Source organism: Scleropages formosus, chromosome 13 (genome assembly GCF_900964775.1).
Source record: "Scleropages formosus chromosome 13, fSclFor1.1, whole genome shotgun sequence".
Lineage (NCBI taxonomy): Eukaryota > Metazoa > Chordata > Actinopteri > Osteoglossiformes > Osteoglossidae > Scleropages > Scleropages formosus.
Genome location: NC_041818.1, coordinates 11,628,034 through 11,648,828, shown reverse-complemented (window position 1 = coordinate 11,648,828; position 20,795 = coordinate 11,628,034). Strand labels below are relative to the sequence as shown.

General features: G+C 42.4%; 2 protein-coding genes and 3 pseudogenes across 13 annotated transcripts in view; all 5 read right to left on the bottom strand.

Annotated features, from left to right (window-relative positions):
- The window catches only part of LOC108925318 (protocadherin gamma-C5-like), a 223,634-nt gene that overhangs the window by 90,565 nt on the left and 112,274 nt on the right, over positions 1 to 20,795 (bottom strand). The gene's annotated exons all lie outside the window — the stretch shown is intronic.
- On the bottom strand, positions 3,064 to 5,649 carry LOC114912114 (protocadherin gamma-A11-like; annotated as a pseudogene).
- On the bottom strand, positions 8,465 to 11,082 carry LOC108925244 (protocadherin gamma-A11-like; annotated as a pseudogene).
- Positions 12,468 to 15,080, bottom strand: LOC114912115 (protocadherin gamma-A11-like; annotated as a pseudogene).
- Positions 17,808 to 20,492, bottom strand: LOC114912119 (protocadherin beta-16-like). Its single transcript, XM_029257468.1, has one exon. The coding sequence runs from the start codon at positions 20,247 to 20,249 to the stop codon at positions 17,808 to 17,810; it is 2,442 nt and encodes an 813-aa protein (XP_029113301.1). The 5' UTR covers positions 20,250 to 20,492.

Here is a 20,795-nt window from a genome sequence, read left to right as displayed (position 1 = left end):
CCACGAACTGCATAAAGATATAGTTTACAGAGTGCATGCAATTTGGTCATTTTCTACAGATCTAGGAATAGTGAATAAAAGGCCTTGATAATCTTTTGTTTTAAGAACAAACTGATTTTTGCTCTAAGCGTCAAGTTATATTAAAATATATAACACAGACATGCTGGGGGATGAGACAGAACTGCACATGACAAACACAGGATACACACAGACATTAATATCAGCACAGCTGTACGTCCTTTTCAAAGTGTACATGTACATTTATCTATGAGGGATAGCACCTGTAAAATACCTCTTTATGCTTGGTGGTCTGCAGAGGACCAAAATCAAAAGGACAAAGGTTTTTGGTTCTGACTCCAATGTGGTGGAATTACCTCCCTCTTTCACTCAGAACTGCTAAATCTCTCTCAACATACCAGGACTAATCTCAAAGCTATTCTCATTTGAACTCACTTCTTCTTCGACCCCCTATGTGCTCAATTAATATATACCGTTACATGTTGAATAATTTTTTAAAAATCCAATATACAACTAGGGGGCGCAGTGGGTTGGACCACGGTCCTGCTCTCCAGTGGGTCTGGGGTTCGAGTCCCGCTTGGGGTGCCTTGCGATGGACTGGCGTCCTGTCCTGGGTGTGTCCCCTCCCCCTCCGGCCTTACGCCCTGTGTTACCGGGTAGGCTCTGGTTCCCCGCGACCCCGTATGGGACAAGCGGTTCCGAAAATGTGTGTGTGTGTGTGTGTGTGTGTGTGTGTATACAACTAATTGTGTAATGTACAGTGGTTTATTTGGCAGGATGTAAGAAACTGACTGCAGTCAAGAATCACGTGTCTGTATTGAAATCTGTCCTTCTGTTTGTGTAATGCACTTTTTATGTGGAGATATGTGTCACTTTGGAGAAAAGTATCTACTAAATGAATAAATGGAAATTACTGTACTCATATATACCATATGTCATGCCCTCCGCCTTGGCAATGGGGAACACCTGCGACTGATCAGGGACCAGGCTCATAAAAGGGAAGCCTGGAGAGCAGGAAGACGTGGAGCCATGTTCAGCCTTACTCTTCGCTCACCTTCCTCGGATAGTGTTGCTTACCTTTTTCCTGACCTTCCCGTCCTTGCTCCTGTTCCGCGACCCTCCTCGTCCTGACTCTCCTCACCCTCTTCGTTTCCCTTGACCCATCACCTGATCTTCAACTCACGGTTTTCGGATTCTCCTTGTAACGATATCTGCTCCTCGGTGACCTTCGCTAGTTTCCTGACAACGACTTTCAGATCATCCCCTAGCCTGTGCGCCTCTGCGCTGCACTTGGGTCTGATGACTTGCCTCCCGGTTGGAATCATGACACCATAAAAAGCAGAGAAATTAGATGTTCAAACTGAACACTATGTAGTAGTATTACCCAACATCTTTTTCACCCAAGGTGACTTACAATAGTAGATACACTACTTACGTTGAGTCACTCATCCATGTACCAGTGAAAGACATTTTGTATCTGCCACAGACACCATGGCATGATTTCAGAGTCACCAGTCTACCTGAACAGCATGTCTTTGGAGTGTGGCAGGAAATCATGGCAGAGACAGGGAAAACATGCAAACTTCACACAGACTGATTAGAGACTGAACCCACATCCTCTTGCACCACCCAATTGCCATAAGACAGCAGTGCTACTCGCTGTGCCGCTGTAGTACTTAGCGTGAGTGAAATTACCCGCAACTCAGATCCTGGTGAACTCTCAGTGATCGCTTTCTTGGGTTCCGAAAAGAGAGAAACGGAAGGGGTTTTCTATAGCCTTCTTCTGTACATGTGCGAGCGGTATAAACACAGGGTAAAACATGCAAACTCCACAAATAAGCTGGAATTAAACCCATGCTAAACAAACAACCCCAGAGCTGTGAGGCACTGTCATGACGCGCTGTTGGAAGTTTCAGAATGGAATTCGAAAAGGAAAAGATTTGAATGTGATTACATATTTCTAATCTGGTAATTACAGATATCTTTACCCAAATGCACAAAAAATATGAAATCATTGCTTATATCTTAATATTTAAACCTAAAAATGAATGTCAGATTGGACGAATACGTCCGTTTTTAATTAATAAAAAGGGACATATACTATCTGACCTGACAACAGCGCATAAATGTAGGGATGAAGAGTCACGAATTATAATTTCGGCAATAATGAAAGCGCACAAGACAGAAATGTTCCCATACGTTCTCTGCACGTACAGCATATAAAGGCACAAAATGAGTTTCAAAGGCAAGAACTCGCATTCAATGGAGAATTTAAAATGAAAAAGGTCAACATCGCTGTCTTCAAAGTAATTTGGATGACACAGAAAGGAATGCGCGTCAAAGTAAGTACCTCAAATCCACGTGGACGAAATGAAAGACGCTCATCTTAATCCGTTTTCTTACAAAGTTCACCAATAAGAAAAAATAGACGTAGGGAAAAGTTTTTGAAATGGCACACAGGCTTTAGACAAAACGTACGCCAACAATGACGATTATGAGATAAAGATTTCCAGAAGTCATGCTGTGCATTGTCACTGCCCTAAAAACGCGCCAACTCGCACTTTTCAACAAACTAAAAAGCTAATACAGAATGCGTGCAGATTTCATTTGCTCCATTTCGCATATATTTAATTACGATACTTCAGCAAATTCAATCCCCACATATACTGGCCACAAGAAAAATTGCGTCAGAAAAAGAATTTGCTCACATAAACAAGCAATTCCAAGAGGTTAAGTATTGTGTCAAAGGCGAAACAACCTCGAAGAAAAAATTTCAGCACCATGCATTTCACCATGTAGCACCAAGGACTTTAAATTGAGTAATTTTTATCCAACGGAGTCATGCCACATAAACAAATAAAACAGGTGACTGTAAAAAGAAAAATGAGCAAAATGGCTATCAGCCTAAAAGAATGCAAAAATTAAATGCAAAAGTAGACTCACAGTGCAGCAGAAGGCTCACCTGGGCTTCGGAAATTTCACTGATCGGTTCTTTCTGCTGGTGCAGAAGTGTCTGAGTTCCACTGGGATCTACACTGATGATGCTCTCACTACAGGGTCGGACATACTTCATGTCACTCTTCCTGGAGTCAGTGGTCCCGCAAACCTCGTAATTGTACACGCGCTGTAGAGTTCCTGTACCTCCCATCATGTCTGCGTAAAGTGGTGGATAGTACGGAATGACTGGGAGATTCCCACCGGATTTATAAAACATCTGCTCTCGCCTCCATCTGTAGCACTTCACTGATATTATAGACATGATGGAGACGATAAAAAGGAAGGAGACAACAGCCAAGGCCAGTATTAAATAAAAAGTCAGGTTGTCGTTATAATCCTTGTCGTGCGTAAAGTCGCTGAATTCCGAGAGCACTTCGGGGAAGCTGTCGGCCACCACCACGTTCACATTGACCGTAGCTGAACGGGCGGGATGTCCGTTGTCCTCCACTACAACAGTGAGCTTCTGTTTCACAGCATCTTTATCACTGACCGGGCGGACAGTTCTGATTTCTCCCGTCTGTAAACCCACTTCAAAGAGCGCCCTGTCTGTGGCTTTCAGCAGTTTGTATGAGAGCCAGGAATTCTGTCCAGAGTCCACATCAACAGCCACCACTTTAGTGACCAGATATCCGACTTCTGCTGAACGGGGCACCATTTCAGCCACCGCAGAGGTACCGGTCTGTATTGGGTAGAGAATCTGAGGCGCGTTGTCATTTTGGTCCTGGATAAATATTCTGATAGTAACATTGCTGCTCAGTGGAGGTGAACCTCCATCCTGCGCTTTGAGGAGAAAATGGAAATCCTTCATTTGCTCGTAATCAAATGATCGAACTGCCTGTACAAGTCCGGTATCGGGATTAACAGACACGTATGAAGAAATTGACAAGCCATGAACTGTTTTGTCCTCTAGAAAGTAGGAAACACGGGCGTTCTGGTTCCAGTCGGCATCAGTGGCTTTTGCCGAGAACACAGAAAGTCCCGGTGTATTGTTCTCAGTTACGAAAACATCATATGAGCTTTTGTCAAATACAGGTGCGTTATCGTTCACATCCAAAATGTTTAAGTGGAGAGTAACGCTGCTGGAGAGCGACGGGACTCCGTCGTCGGCACAGATCACAATGATGTTATAATCAGACTGTGTTTCTCTGTCCAGAGACATTCCAGTTATCAGGCTGTAGAAACCAGTGGAGGTCGATCTAATATTAACTGGGACATTTTCCGGCACAAAACAGTGAACCCTCCCGTTATGCTCGGAGTCGGGGTCCTGCACTGTCAACATAGCAATGACCGTGTCCAAAGGAGAATCCTCTGGTACTGCAGTTGAGGTTGACATGAAATTGATTAGAGGGCTATTATCATTCACATCAGTAACATCTACAATTATTTTACTGGAATCGGAGAGCCCTCCGTAATCCTTTGCTTCAATATCAATCTGATAATGGTTAGCTTGTTCATAATCGATATGACCAGCTAGCCTGACTTCTCCGTTATTTTCGTCGATGTCAAATAAATCCGACATCATGCTTTTTGAAATCGAATACGTCACTTTACCATAAGAACCCTCATCTAAATCATTTGCGCTAACTGTAGTCAAAATAGTACCTTTGGACGCGTTCTCTGTAATGGTGGCCTTGTAAATCGCCTGGCTAAAAACAGGAGCATTGTCATTAGCATCGAGTACAGAAACATGTATCTGCACAGTACCAGACATCGGAGGGTCTCCACCATCCAAAGCCGTCAATAACAGCGTCATACGGTCCCGCTCTTCCCTGTCCAGTGGTTTCTGTAAAACCATTTCAACCTTTTTACTTCCGTCAGTCTGACTGTGCAATTTAAGGGAAAAATAATCGGTCGGTTTAAGGATATAGCTTTGAAGATCATTAACACCAACATCAGGATCAACTGCTTTCTCTAACAAGAATCTGGCTCCCGGTAGCGCTGATTCGCTTATTTCGAGCCTTATTTCATTCTTCATGAAATTCGGTGGATTGTCATTTATATCTGTTATCTCTACAGTGACTCGGAAAAATTCCATCGGGTTTTCTAAAATGATCTGGAAGTGTAAGGTGCACGGAGATGTTTTCCCACAAAGCGACTCGCGATCTATTCTTTCTTTAATAAGAAGCAGCCCCCTTTCTCTGTCCAGCTCCATGTACTCAGCGCTGTCCGCAGTGTATATACGGGCATTACGCAACTGAAACCTTCTCAGATCTAAACCCAAACCTTGCACTACATTCCCGACCAGCGATCCTTGAGACATCTCCTCTGCAATGGAATAACTAACCTGCCCATACACTGCACTAGCGAGGAGAGAAAAAAACAATGCTACTTGCCATCCCACGGACTTGCCCGACATTGTTGCCACAGCACGAAATCGTAAATCGTTCGTCATCCGTATCTTAATGAATCCTTTATCATGGAAGTATATTGTAATCCAAGACTGGGGGGCAAAACGACACCTCTGCGTTCTTCTGTTAATGAATACAGGCAGTTCGATATTTCCAAAGACTGCGCTCCATAAGTGCACGAATGGTCTTTCTATGTATCCCTCTTTCTTCCTTTTCTCCTTTTATGGGTGGTACCCTAGGAATGTGAATCCAGAATAATACCACCCAGACCAACAGCGGCACTTTGAGTTCGGATACTGAATTGCAAATACTGTAAAAATGTAACATTCAATAATAGTAACATTGCATATAGGAATGGTAAATGTTTTGTGGAAACTCTCAATTAAAAAAAAACATATGACACTAATCTGTGGAGGCTGACAGAATGAGAAACATAAATATTGAATACAAATAAAGTGAAATTCATTAATTGATTACACAGAGCTGCTTCTCCAATTCCAGGTCATGGCATTGCAGGGCCTATGCTGGAAGCATAGCAGACTCAGTTTGGAAGGTAGACCTTGAACAGAGGACAGTGCAATGCAGGATATAAAGGCATGAACCCTTAAATATATCTGTCTATGTACATAAACAAATTAAATGTGGTAAAACATATGTACATATGTACATGTATGAGCTCACATGGTAACGAGCTGCATCACTCAATCTACATTGGTCAGAGTTATGTCCCACCTGGGAAGACCAGCTAAGAAATGTGTTTAAATACATCCTGACATTTGTAGGGGCCAACATGGGGTGACGGAAAACTATCGTTCAAAGCCAGTGTTGCAAACATGCAAACTAAATGATTGTTCTCACCCCCATTTTATTGTATATATAATATCCTGAGAATAAAAAGCAAGAAGAATGAGACCAGAAGAAGGGCTAAATGTCTCCAGTCCTGAATGTGCTGCTTTCCTTTCCACTCATTGTGACAGGCTATTTTAATTTTTGGTTAGCTATTTTATAAATGTCCCAGAAACCTTTTCTCCATCTTAAATCCCAACTTGTGTTCAGCTAGTCTTTCCACCCTGTAGTTGTCATGCACCCCAGGGCAGGAGACAGGAGGTAGGACCCAAGTGCGGGATTGTTTGTTCGTTCATTTATCTGAAGGGCAAGACAAAAGATGTGTTCGAGGACAGGCATGGGCCAAAGAAACGAGGGGCGTACATCATTCTGAGGGACGATCGGGGTCGCAGTCTAAAGTGGTGGTTTAAGACGAGGGAATCGAGACTTGGGGGTGAGTATTCATAGCTCACAGAACATTGGTGTATATGGTGGAAAGGAACTAACTTTACTTAATCACACGCCTGCAACTCTTTCTCCTAATGTAATGCACAAATTGTATTCTCTGAGATGTACATCACTTTGGATAAATTGCTGCTAAATGAATAAATGTAAATGTACATGTAATAGCTGGGGTGGCAAGGCAAGAACACATGGCGAGGGTCATAAAAGCAGTTTGAGAACACAGCGGGGGCGGTTGTCTCATACAGATCCACAACCTGGGAGCGGTGATGTGGCTTCCTTTATACTCGCCCTTGCTGATGTCTGCCAGGTGCGTTCGGCTGCTGTGTGGTCACGGACGTGAGAGAATGCTGATGACATTATAATTTTTCCCATTCAAAGTAATGTTAACTTATGTCCTTTTTATGGGGAAAAAAAAAAAAAAAAAAACATTATGATGTGGACTTTGTCTATAAGAGCAAGTAAAGCCGACAAAATGTCACAGCACGCATTAAAAGACATATGCTGGCAAGGTACCGGGTGGAGACAATGTTTTAATGGACAACTCCTTGCAGTCTACATGTAATTTATTCAAACAAGAATCTTGCCAAATTTTAAATCCACATTCCTATAATCAAACAGATTAGCTGATAGTTCAATGAAAATGATCAAGACTCAATTATCAAAGGTAGAGAAAGGTCTTCTATATTTGTAAAGTTTGTCAATTTACAGAGGTGCCACCCTCTGAAATGGGCTTTCTCCTTATCAGGTGCTGATGAGAAAACAACAATTTTATCAATAGAGACAAAAATCCTAAAAAGTGTTCTCATAAATGTGAATCCAGGGAAAGAAATTCTCAGGCAAAATAAAAGCAACTTACTTCAAAAGAGCATGAAAAATTCCTGAGCCTGGGGATAATGTTCAGATATGGGATTACAATAACAAACTGCGGCTTCAAGAAAGAACAATTCAAAATTAGGTGTCTTAAAGGTTGGACATCAGAGAACTCATATTGTTCTAGAGATTTAGTGGAATCGTAAATCTGAACGCAACATAACCTAAAAATTCACAAGGAAACTACACAATGTAAATAATTGCTGTTCATTTACATTTATTTATTTATCACATGCTTTTCTCCAAAGCAACTTCAAAACATTATGTAGTGTTATCAGCCCACAGATCTTATTCACCATGGTGACTTACACTGCTAGATACACTGCTTACAATGGGTCACTCATCCATACATCAGTGAAACACACTCTCTCTGTCACTCACACACTATGGGGGATCCTGAACAACATGTCTTTGGACTGTGGGAAGAACCCAGAGCACCTGGAGGAAATCCACAGAGAGAGGGGAAGAACTTGAAAACTCCACACCATCTAAGCTGGGATCAAACTCACGTGAGACAGCAGCATTACTCGCTGTGCCACCCAATTTCGTAAAAATAAATTGATAAACTGCACAAGAAAATTATATGGTCCACAGGACACTGTAACAAATTCAACAGCTTACGAATATGTTTTCACCGAAGCTTTGTGTATACACTATTCGGACTGAACAGAAAGTTTGTCTATTACAGATAGTCCAGAATAGGAAATTAATTTCTAAGTTCTTTGGATATAAAAGAATTATCCTGGTAACAATTAAAACAGCCTGCGAAAGATAATAAAAAAAGACACGCGCACACACACAGAGAAGTGATGAGATTTAGAAACACAGAGAGGCGGAAATAATTAATTAGAAACTTAATGATTTCAGATCTGATGGCTCACCTGGTTTTCGAGATTCTCAGTCATCTCTCCTTTCTGCTGATGCAGTAATGTTTGAGTTCCACTGGCATCCAAACTAATAATGCTCTCACTACAGGGTCTGACATACTTCATGTCACTCTTCCTGGAGTCAGTGGTCCCGCAAACCTCGTAATTGTACACGCGCTGTAAAGTTCCTGTACCTCCCATGTCTGCGTAAAGTGGTGGATAGTACGGAATGACTGGGAGATTCCCACCGGATTTATAAAACATCTGCTCTCGCCTCCATCTGTAGCACTTCACTGATATTATAGACATGATGGAGACGATGAAAAGGAAGGAGACAACAGCCAAAGCCAGTATTAAATAAAAAGTCAGGTTGTCGTTATAATCCTTGTCGTGCGTAAAGTCGCTGAATTCCGAGAGCACTTCGGGGAAGCTGTCGGCCACCACCACGTTCACACTGACTGTAGCTGAACGGGCGGGATGTCCGTTGTCCTCCACTACAACAGTGAGCTTCTGTTTCACAGCATCTTTATCACTGACCGGGCGGACAGTTCTGATTTCTCCCGTCTGTAAACCCACCTCAAAGAGCGCCCTGTCTGTGGCTTTCAGCAGTTTGTATGAGAGCCAGGAATTCTGTCCAGAGTCCACATCAACAGCCACCACTTTAGTGACCAGATATCCGACTTCTGCTGAACGAGGCACCATTTCAGCCACCGCAGAGGTACCGCTCTGTACTGGATACAGAATCTGAGGTGCGTTGTCATTTTGATCCAGGACGATAATTTTTACAGTCACATTACTGCTAAGCGGTGGAGAGCCCCCGTCTTGAGCTTTGACGTAAACCTGGAAATCTTTCATTTGCTCGTAATCAAATGATCGCACCGCATGGATGACGCCACTTTCAGCATTCACTGAGATAAAGGACGATGCGGACATTCCGCTAATTTCTTTTTCCATGAGAATATACGAAACATATTTATTACTGTGTGAGTCCGCATCGTCTGCTTTAACAGCCAGTAAAGATGATCCAGGCGGGTTGTTCTCCACAACCTGAACAGTGTAGGATTTTTGCTGAAACACCGGCGCATTGTCGTTTACATCAATAAGTTTGAGAGTCAGTGTCTTGTTTGTCGAATATGGTGGCGACCCCTCGTCCACGGCTGTGATAGTTATGTTATATTCTGGAACTTTCTCACGGTCCAAAACACGATCTGATATTAAAGTGTAAAAATTGGAGGATGAAGATTTAACTTGAAAAGGTAAATGTGCACTAATGAAACACTTAACCTGACCGTTTTTACCAGAGTCTACATCTTTAATGTTGAGCATGGCGATGACAGTGCCCGGTGCTGAGTCCTCTGGTATTTCTTTAGAAAAAGACATCAGTGTAATAACTGGAGCGTTGTCATTAACATCTATGATATCAATCACTACCTTACACGAGTCGGTTAAGTCGCCGGGATCTACTGCCATTACGTTTATCTCATACTGCTTTGATATTTCAAAATCGAGATTCCCATTCACTGTTATCTGACCAGTATAGGTGTTTATGTGAAACAGGTCGACAACAGTACGACCCGAAAACGAATACCTCACTTCTGCGTTCACTCCATTGTCTGCATCCGTCGCGCTGACATTTAAAACGTGTGTACCTTTGGGTGCATTTTCGGGCAAAGACGCTTTGTACACCGCTTGGCTGAAGACCGGGGCATTGTCATTTGCATCCGAAACAGTTATTATAATTTTGACTGTACCAGACTTTTGAGGGCTTCCTCCGTCGAAAGCAGTCAAGACGAGTGTGTGCTCCTCTTGTTTCTCTCGATCCAACCCCGTCTGGAGAACCATTTCCACAAACCGTGCGCCGCCAGTTCGAGACGGATGTTTTAATGTGAAATGGTCGGTAGGACTGAGCGCATAGCTCTGAAGGGTGTTAACTCCAACATCGGGGTCTTCGGCGCTCTCCAAAACGAATCGAGCACCAGAAACAGCGCCTTCGCTGATATTGAGCTTTAACTGTTTCTTCGGGAAAACCGGAGCATTATCGTTGACGTCTAATATTTCCACATCGACACGATGTAATTCCATGGGATTGTCAAGTATAATTTGAAAATGCAAAGAACACGGAGACACTGGGCCGCACAGCTCCTCTCTATCAATCCTTTCTTTCACTACCAGTGTCCCTTTATCGGCGTTCAGACCGATATAGCCGCGATCATCTTCCGTAAAAATCCGAGCCCGACCAGATCTCAGCCGCTTTACATCCAAACCAAGGTCTTCCGCGATATTCCCCACAAACGAGCCTTTCACCATTTCCTCAGGGATGGAGTAGCGAACCTGTCCGTACACACCCTCTGCAGCACAAATGCACAGAATGAGAAGCTGCAGCTGCCATTTCCGAACCCAATCCACATTCCCAGCAGTGCTGGAAAAACAAAGAAATTCCATACTTTCTTCAAAGCACAGCAAGTACGAGTTTATACTACGATTTCAGTCGCGGTGATGAAACAAACGCGACGTCTTGGACGCATCTGACTTGCTCTCACGCCTTGTATTCCGAAAGCTAATGGAGGTGCGCGTATTTTGTGTTTGAGAGAGTAAGCAGTAAGCTACTTGAGGGAGCGACTGAAATCACAATCTGATCAACAGCGGCACTCAGAGCATAGAGCAAAGACTGCAGTCCCAACTCAACAAAGGTAAACTCTACATTTAATACTATTATTACAGAAAAAATGTTCAACTACTGATCAATTTCAAGTAATATATTATAAACAAAATGAGATGACGAGTCCTTTAAAAGAAAATTAACGTCAAACAGGTGAATATGTAATTGAAAATATATGCAACATTACAAATTAAATACCTCTGCTGAAATGCAGACAAGAAAAATTAATCCACCATATTTTTCTGAACCAAAACAAACAACTGGAATCTTTTCTGATATCCCATTAGTGTTTAGCAAAGCAAATAATTGCACTCCTGCAAACTGAATCAGATTTCTGTCCATTACTACCAGAATTATTGAGGGAAAGAATTTTGAAAGATAAATATTGAAAGAGGCACATATCTGAGGTAACGTGGAAGAGCCACCGCCTTAGGTCTTAAATACCGCAGCTTCAGATTCTACCAACTGCTCTAGTTTCCTGGAGCGCAGTATTTGTGTTGAATTTCTCCAGTGAAAACCACCCTATTAAAAAAATTAGTAATAATATCGTGAGTTGTTCATTCCTTTCGGTATGCCTTCGCTGTTTTCAGAACACACACAGAAAAAGATCCATAATGGTAAATGTTGAAATTGCACTGAAATGGGTCATCGAGAGAAACCAATTATCAATACAGCAATGAAAGAAATCAATGTGATTAGAAACGTATGATCTGATATTTACAGATATCTTCACACAACTGTAAAAAATTATTCAATCATTGCGAACGGGTTAAAATTTAAACCTAACAATATATATCAGCTGGGACGAGCGCTTGGGGTTTTATTTAGTAAAAACTGACATTGTGTTTTACGTGACGCCAGCGCGTTAATGTAGCGCCCAAGAATCACGATGTAATCATTTTGAAATTGCCGAGGCAAAATGCCGAAATGTCATGCTGTGCATTGTCACATAAAAACGCGCCCGCCCTCACTTTTCAATAAACTATAAGCCGCATTTTAAAAAGAGTGCAACGTTCACTTTTCTGCATTCTGCATGAATTTAATTACGACGCTTTCTCAAATCGAATCCGCACATATACTGGTCACAAGAATAACTGAGTCAGAAAAAGAATTCGCTCACACAGAAACAGAGGCCACTGAAACACAGAAATAGGGCTGATGTGCCAATGGTGAAAACATCGCAAAGAAAATATTTCTCTAGCGTAGTATTGACAATGTCTTATTTTCAGTAGTTCGGAGACATAACAGATTCACAAACAAAACAGGTGAATGTACAAAAGAAAAATCATCAAAACGGGTATCAGTTTAACAGATCGTATTACAAAAAAAAAGATACAGTAAAATTACAATGCAGTAGAATGCTCACCTGGGCTTCGGAAATTTCACTGATCGGTTCTTTCTGCTGGTGCAGCAGTGTCTGAGTTCCACTGGCATCAACACTGATGATGCTCTCACTACAGGGTCTGACATACTTCATGTCACTCTTCCTGGAGTCAGTGGTCCCGCAAACCTCGTAATTGTACACGCGCTGTAGAGTTCCTGTACCTCCCATGTCTGCGTAAAGTGGTGGATAGTACGGAATGACTGGGAGATTCCCACCGGATTTATAAAACATCTGCTCTCGCCTCCATCTGTAGCACTTCACTGATATTATAGACATGATGGAGACGATAAAAAGGAAGGAGACAACAGCCAAAGCCAGTATTAAATAAAAAGTCAGGTTGTCGTTATAATCCTTGTCGTGCGTAAAGTCGCTGAATTCCGAGAGCACTTCGGGGAAGCTGTCGGCCACCACCACGTTCACATTGACCGTAGCTGAACGGGCGGGATGTCCGTTGTCCTCCACTACAACAGCGAGCTTCTGTTTCACAGCATCTTTATCACTGACCGGGCGGACAGTTCTGATTTCTCCCGTCTGTAAACCCACTTCAAAGAGCGCCCTGTCTGTGGCTTTCAGCAGTTTGTATGAGAGCCAGGAATTCTGTCCAGAGTCCACATCAACAGCCACCACTTTAGTGACCAGATATCCGACTTCTGCTGAACGGGGCACCATTTCAGCCACCGCAGAGGTACCGCTCTGTACTGGATACAGAATCTGAGGTGCGTTGTCATTTTGGTCCTGGATAAATATTCTGATAGTAACATTGCTGCTCAGTGGAGGCGAGCCTCCATCCTGCGCTTTGAGGAGAAAATGGAAATCCTTCATTTGCTCGTAATCAAATGATCGAACTGCCTGTACAAGTCCGGTATCAGGATTAACAGACACGTATGAAGAAATTGACAAGCCATGAACTGTTTTGTCCTCTAGAAAGTAGGAAACACGGGCGTTCTGGTTCCAGTCTGCATCAGTGGCTTTTGCCGAGAACACAGAAAGTCCCGGTGTATTGTTCTCAGTTACGAAAACATCATATGAGCTTTTGTCAAATACAGGCGCGTTATCGTTCACATCCAAAATGTTCAAGTGGAGAGTAACGCTGCTGGAGAGCGACGGGACTCCGTCGTCGGCACAGATCACAATGATGTTATAATCAGACTGTGTTTCTCTGTCCAGAGACATTCCTGTTATCAGATTGTAGAAACCAGTGGATGTCGATCTAATATTAACTGGGACATTTTCCGGCACAAAACAGTGAACCCTCCCGTTATGCTCGGAGTCTGGGTCCTGCACTGTCAACATAGCAATGACCGTGTCCAAAGGAGAATCCTCTGGTACTGCAGTTGAGGTTGACATGAAATTGATTACAGGGCTATTATCATTCACATCAGTAACATCTACAATTATTTTACTGGAATCCGAAAGCCCCCCGTAATCCTTTGCTTCGATATCAATCTGATAATGGTTAGCTTGTTCATAATCGATATGACCAGCTAGCCTAACTTCTCCGTTATTTTCATCGATGTCAAATAAATCCGACATCATGCTTTTTGAAATCGAATACATCACTTTACCATTAGAACCCTCATCTAAATCATTTGCGCTAACTGTAGTCAAAATAGTACCTTTGGACGCGTTCTCTGTAATGGTGGCCTTGTAAATCGCCTGGGTAAAAACAGGAGCATTATCATTAACATCGAGTACAGAAACATGTATCTGCACAGTACCAGACATCGGAGGGTCTCCACCATCCAAAGCCGTCAATAACAGCGTCATACGGTCCCGCTCTTCCCTGTCCAGTGGTTTCTGTAAAACCATTTCAACCTTTTTACTTCCATCAGTCTGACTGTGCAATTTAAGGGAAAAATAATCGGTCGGTTTAAGGATATAGCTTTGAAGATCATTAACACCAACATCAGGATCAACTGCTTTCTCTAACAAGAATCTGGCTCCCGGTAGCGCTGATTCGCTTATTTCGAGCCTTATTTCATTCTTCATGAAATTCGGTGGATTGTCATTTATATCTGTTATCTCTACAGTGACTCGGAAAAATTCCATCGGGTTTTCTAAAATGATCTGGAAGTGTAAGGTGCACGGAGATGTTTTCCCACAAAGCGACTCGCGATCTATTCTTTCTTTAATAAGAAGCAGCCCCCTTTCTCTGTCCAGCTCCATGTACTCAGCGCTGTCCGCAGTGTATATACGGGCATTACGCAACTGAAACCTTCTCAGATCTAAACCCAAACCTTGCACTACATTCCCGACCAGCGATCCTTGAGACATCTCCTCTGCAATGGAATAACTAACCTGCCCATACACTGCACTAGCGAGGAGAGAAAAAAACAATGCTACTTGCCATCCCACGGACTTGCCCGACATTGTTGCCACAGCACGAAATCGTAAATCGTTCGTCATCCGTATCTTAATGAATCCTTTATCATGGAAGTATATTGTAATCCAAGACTGGGGGGCAAAACGACACCTCTGCGTTCTTCTGTTAATGAATACAGGCAGTTCGATATTTCCAAAGACTGCGCTCCATAAGTGCACGAATGGTCTTTCTATGTATCCCTCTTTCTTCCTTTTCTCCTTTTATGGGTGGTACCCTAGGAATGTGAATCCAGAATAATACCACCCAGACCAACAGCGGCACTTTGAGTTCGGATACTGAATTGCAAATACTGTAAAAATGTAACATTCAATAATAGTAACATTGCATATAGGAATGGTAAATGTTTTGTGGAAACTCTCAATTAAAAAAAAACATATGACACTAATCTGTGGAGGCTGACAGAATGAGAAACATAAATATTGAATACAAATAAAGTGAAATTCATTAATTGATTACACAGAGCTGCTTCTCCAATTCCAGGTCATGGCATTGCAGGGCCTATGCTGGAAGCATAGCAGACTCAGTTTGGAAGGTAGACCTTGAACAGAGGACAGTGCAATGCAGGATATAAAGGCATGAACCCTTAAATATATCTGTCTATGTACATAAACAAATTAAATGTGGTAAAACATATGTACATATGTACATGTATGAGCTCACATGGTAACGAGCTGCATCACTCAATCTACATTGGTCAGAGTTATGTCCCACCTGGGAAGACCAGCTAAGAAATGTGTTTAAATACATCCTGACATTTGTAGGGGCCAACATGGGGTGACGGAAAACTATCGTTCAAAGCCAGTGTTGCAAACATCCAAACTAAATGATTGTTCTCACTCCCCATTTTATTCTATATATAATAACCTAAGAATGAAAAGCAAGGAGAATGAGACCAGAAGAAGGGCTAAATGTCTCCAGTCCTGAATGTGCTGCTTTCCTTTCCACTCATGGTGACAGGCTATTTTCATTATTGGTTAGCTATTTTATAAATGTCCCAGAAACCTTTTCTCCATCTTAAATCCCAACTTGTGTTCAGCTAGTCTTTCCACCCTGTAGTTGTCATGCACCCCAGGGCAGGAGACAGGAGGTAGGACCCAAGTGCGGGATTGTTTGTTCGTTCGTTTATCTGAAGGGCAAGACAAAAGATGTGTTCGAGGACAGGCATGGGCCAAAGAAACGAGGGGCGTACATCATTCTGAGGGACGATCGGGGTCGCAGTCTAAAGTGGTGGTTTAAGACGAGGGAATCGAGACTTGGGGGTGGGTATTCATAGCTCACAGAACATTGGTGTATATGGTGGAAAGGAACTAACTTTACTTAATCACACGCCTGCAACTCTTTCTCCTAATGTAATGCACAAATTGTATTCTCTGAGATGTACATCACTTTGGATAAATTGCTGCTAAATGAATAAATGTAAATGTACATGTAATAGCTGGGGTGGCAAGGCAAGAACACATGGCGAGGGTCATAAAAGCAGTTTGAGAACACAGCGGGAGCGGTTGTCTCATACAGATTCCACAACCTGGGAGCGGTGATGTGGCTTCCTTTATACTCGCCCTTGCTGATGTCTGCCAGGTGCGTTCGGCTGCTGTGTGGTCACGGACGTGAGAGAATGCTGATGACATTATAATTTTTCCCATTCAAAGTAATGTTAACTTATGTCCTTTTTATGGAAAAAAAAAAAAACATTATGATGTGGACTTTGTCTATAAGAGCAAGTAAAGCCGACAAAATGTCACAGCACGCATTAAAAGACATATGCTGGCAAGGTACCGGGTGGAGACAATGTTTTAATGGACAACTCCTTGCAGTCTACATGTAATTTATTCGAACAAGAATCTTGCCAAATTTTAAATCCACATTCCCATAATCAAACAGATTAGCTGATAGTTCAATGAAAATGATCAAGACTCTATTAACAAAGGTAGAGAAAGGTCTTCTATATTTGTAAAGTTTGTCAATTTACAGAGGTGCCACCCTCTGAAATGGGCTTTCTCCTTATCAGGTGCTGATGAGAAAACAACAATTTTATCAATTGAGTCAAAAATCCTAAAAAGTGTTCTCATAAATGTGAATCCAGGGAAAGAAATTCTCAGGCAAAATTAAAAGCAACTTACTTCAAAAGAGCAAGAAAAATTCCTGAACCTGGGGATAATGTGGGATTACAATAACAAACTGCGGCTTCAAGAAAGAACAATTCAAAATTAGGTGTCTTAAAGGTTGGACATGAGAGAACTCATATTGTTCTAGAGATTTAGTGGAATCATGTAAATCTGAACGCAACATAACCTAAAAATTCACAAGGAAACTACACAATGTAAATAATTGCTGTTCATTTACATTTATTTATTTATCACATGCTTTTCTCCAAAGCAACTTCAAAACATTATGTAGTGTTATCAGCCCACAGATCTTATTCACCATGGTGACTTACACTGCTAGATACACTGCTTACAATGGGTCACTCATCCATACATCAGTGAAACACACACTCTCTGTCACTCACACACTATGGGGGAACCTGAACAGCATGTCTTTGGAGTGTGGGAAGAACCCAGAGCACCTGGAGGAAATCCACAGAGAGAGGGGAAGAACTTGAAAACTCCACACCATCTAAGCTGGGATCAAACTCACGTGAGACAGCAGCATTACTCGCTGTGCCACCCAATTTCGTAAAAATAAATTGATAAACTGCACAAGAAAATTATATGGTCCACAGGACACTGTAACAAATTCAACAGCTTACGAATATGTTTTCACCGAAGCTTTGTGTATACACTATTCGGACTGAACAGAAAGTTTGTCTATTACAGATAGTCCAGAATAGGAAATTAATTTCTAAGTTCTTTGGATATAAAAGAATTATCCTGGTAACAATTAAAACAGCCTGCGAAAGATAATAAAAAAAAGACACGCGCACACACACAGAGAAGTGATGAGATTTAGAAACACAGAGAGGCGGAAATAATTAATTAGAAACTTAATGATTTCAGATCTGATGGCTCACCTGGTTTTCGAGATTCTCAGTCATCTCTCCTTTCTGCTGATGCAGTAATGTTTGAGTTCCACTGGCATCCAAACTAATAATGCTCTCACTACAGGGTCTGACATACTTCATGTCACTCTTCCTGGAGTCAGTGGTCCCGCAAACCTCGTAATTGTACACTCGCTGTAGAGTTCCTGTACCTCCCATGTCTGCGTAAAGTGGTGGATAGTACGGAATGACTGGGAGATTCCCACCGGATTTATAAAACATCTGCTCTCGCCTCCATCTGTAGCACTTCACTGATATTATAGACATGATGGAGACGATAAAAAGGAAGGAGACAACAGCCAAGGCCAGTATTAAATAAAAAGTCAGGTTGTCGTTATAATCCTTGTCGTGCGTAAAGTCGCTGAATTCCGAGAGCACTTCGGGGAAGCTGTCGGCCACCACCACGTTCACATTGACCGTAGCTGAACGGGCGGGATGTCCGTTGTCCTCCACTACAACAGTGAGCTTCTGTTTCACAGCATCTTTATCACTGACCGGGCGGACAGTTCTGATTTCTCCCGTCTGTAAACCCACCTCAAAGAGCGCCCTGTCTGTGGCTTTCAGCAGTTTGTATGAGAGCCAGGAATTCTGTCCAGAGTCCACATCAACAGCCACCACTTTAGTGACCAGATATCCGACTTCTGCTGAACGAGGCACCATTTCAGCCACCGCAGAGGTACCGCTCTGTATTGGGTAGAGAATCTGAGGCGCGTTGTCATTTTGGTCCTGGATAAATATTCTGATAGTAACATTGCTGCTCAGTGGAGGTGAACCTCCATCCTGCGCTTTGAGGAGAAAATGGAAATCCTTCATTTGCTCGTAATCAAATGATCGAACTGCCTGTACAAGTCCGGTATCGGGATTAACAGACACGTATGAAGAAATTGACAAGCCATGAACTGTTTTGTCCTCTAGAAAGTAGGAAACACGGGCGTTCTGGTTCCAGTCTGCATCAGTGGCTTTTGCCGAGAACACAGAAAGTCCCGGTGTATTGTTCTCAGTTACGAAAACATCATATGAGCTTTTGTCAAATACAGGCGCGTTATCGTTCACATCCAAAATGTTCAAGTGGAGAGTAACGCTGCTGGAGAGCGACGGGACTCCGTCGTCGGCACAGATCACAATGATGTTATAATCAGACTGTGTTTCTCTGTCCAGAGACATTCCTGTTATCAGATTGTAGAAACCAGTGGATGTCGATCTAATATTAACTGGGACATTTTCCGGCACAAAACAGTGAACCCTCCCGTTATGCTCGGAGTCTGGGTCCTGCACTGTCAACATAGCAATGACCGTGTCCAAAGGAGAATCCTCTGGTACTGCAGTTGAGGTTGACATGAAATTGATTACAGGGCTGTTGTCATTCACATCAGTAACATCTACAATTATTTTACTGGAATCCGAAAGCCCCCCGTAATTCTTTGCTTCGATATCAATCTGATAATGGTTAGCTTGTTCATAATCGATATGACCAGCTAGCCTGACTTCTCCGTTATTTTCGTCGATGTCAAATAAATCCGACATCATGCTTTTTGAAATCGAATACATCACTTTACCATTAGAACCCTCATCTAAATCATTTGCGCTAACTGTAGTCAAAATAGTACCTTTGGACGCGTTCTCTGTAATGGTGGCCTTGTAAATCGCCTGGCTAAAAACAGGAGCATTGTCATTAGCATCGAGTACAGAAACATGTATCTGCACAGTACCAGACATCGGAGGGTCTCCACCATCCAAAGCCGTCAATAACAGCGTCATACGGTCCCGCTCTTCCCTGTCCAGTGGTTTCTGTAAAACCATTTCAACCTTTTTACTTCCGTCAGTCTGACTGTGCAATTTAAGGGAAAAATAATCGGTCGGTTTAAGGATATAGCTTTGAAGATCGTTAACACCAACATCAGGATCAACCGCTTTCTCTAACAAGAATCTGGCTCCCGGTAGCGCTGATTCGCTTATTTCGAGCCTTATTTCATTCTTCATGAAATTCGGTGGATTATCATTTATATCTGTTATCTCTACAGTGACTCGGGAAAATTCCATCGGGTTTTCTAAAATGATCTGGAAGTGTAAGGTGCACGGAGATGTTTTCCCACAAAGCGACTCGCGATCTATTCTTTCTTTAATAAGAAGCAGCCCCCTTTCTCTGTCCAGCTCCATGTACTCAGCGCTGTCCGCAGTGTATATACGGGCATTACGCAACTGAAACCTTCTCAGATCTAAACCCAAACCTTGCACTACATTCCCGACCAGCGATCCTTGAGACATCTCCTCTGCAATGGAATAACTAACCTGCCCATACACTGCACTAGCGAGGAGAGAAAAAAACAATGCTACTTGCCATCCCACGGACTTGCCCGACATTGTTGCCACAGCACGAAATCGTAAATCGTTCGTCATCCGTATCTTAATGAATCCTTTATCATGGAAGTATACTGTAATCCAAGACTGGGGGGCAAAACGACACCTCTGCGTTCTTCTGTTAATGAATACAGGCAGTTCGATATTTCCAAAGACTGTGCTCCATAAGTGCACGAATGGTCTTTCTATGTATCCCTCTTTCTCCCTTTCTCCTTTTGTGGGTGGTACCCCTAGGAATGTGAATTCAGAAATATACCACCCAGACCAACAGCGGCACTTTGAGTTCGGATACTGAATTGCAAATACTGTAAAAATGTAACATTCAATAATAGTAACATTGCATATAGGAATTGTAAATGTTCTGTGGAAACTCTCAATAAAAAACATATGAAAATAATCTGTGGAGGGTGACAGAATAAGAAACATAAATACTGAATACAAATAACCTCAAATACATTCAGTAATTGATTATGCAGAGCTGCTTCTCCAGTTCCAGGTCATGGCATTGCAGGGCCTATGCTGGAAGCATAGCAGACTCAGTTTGGAAGGTAGACCCTGAACAGAGAACAGTGCAATGCAGGATAT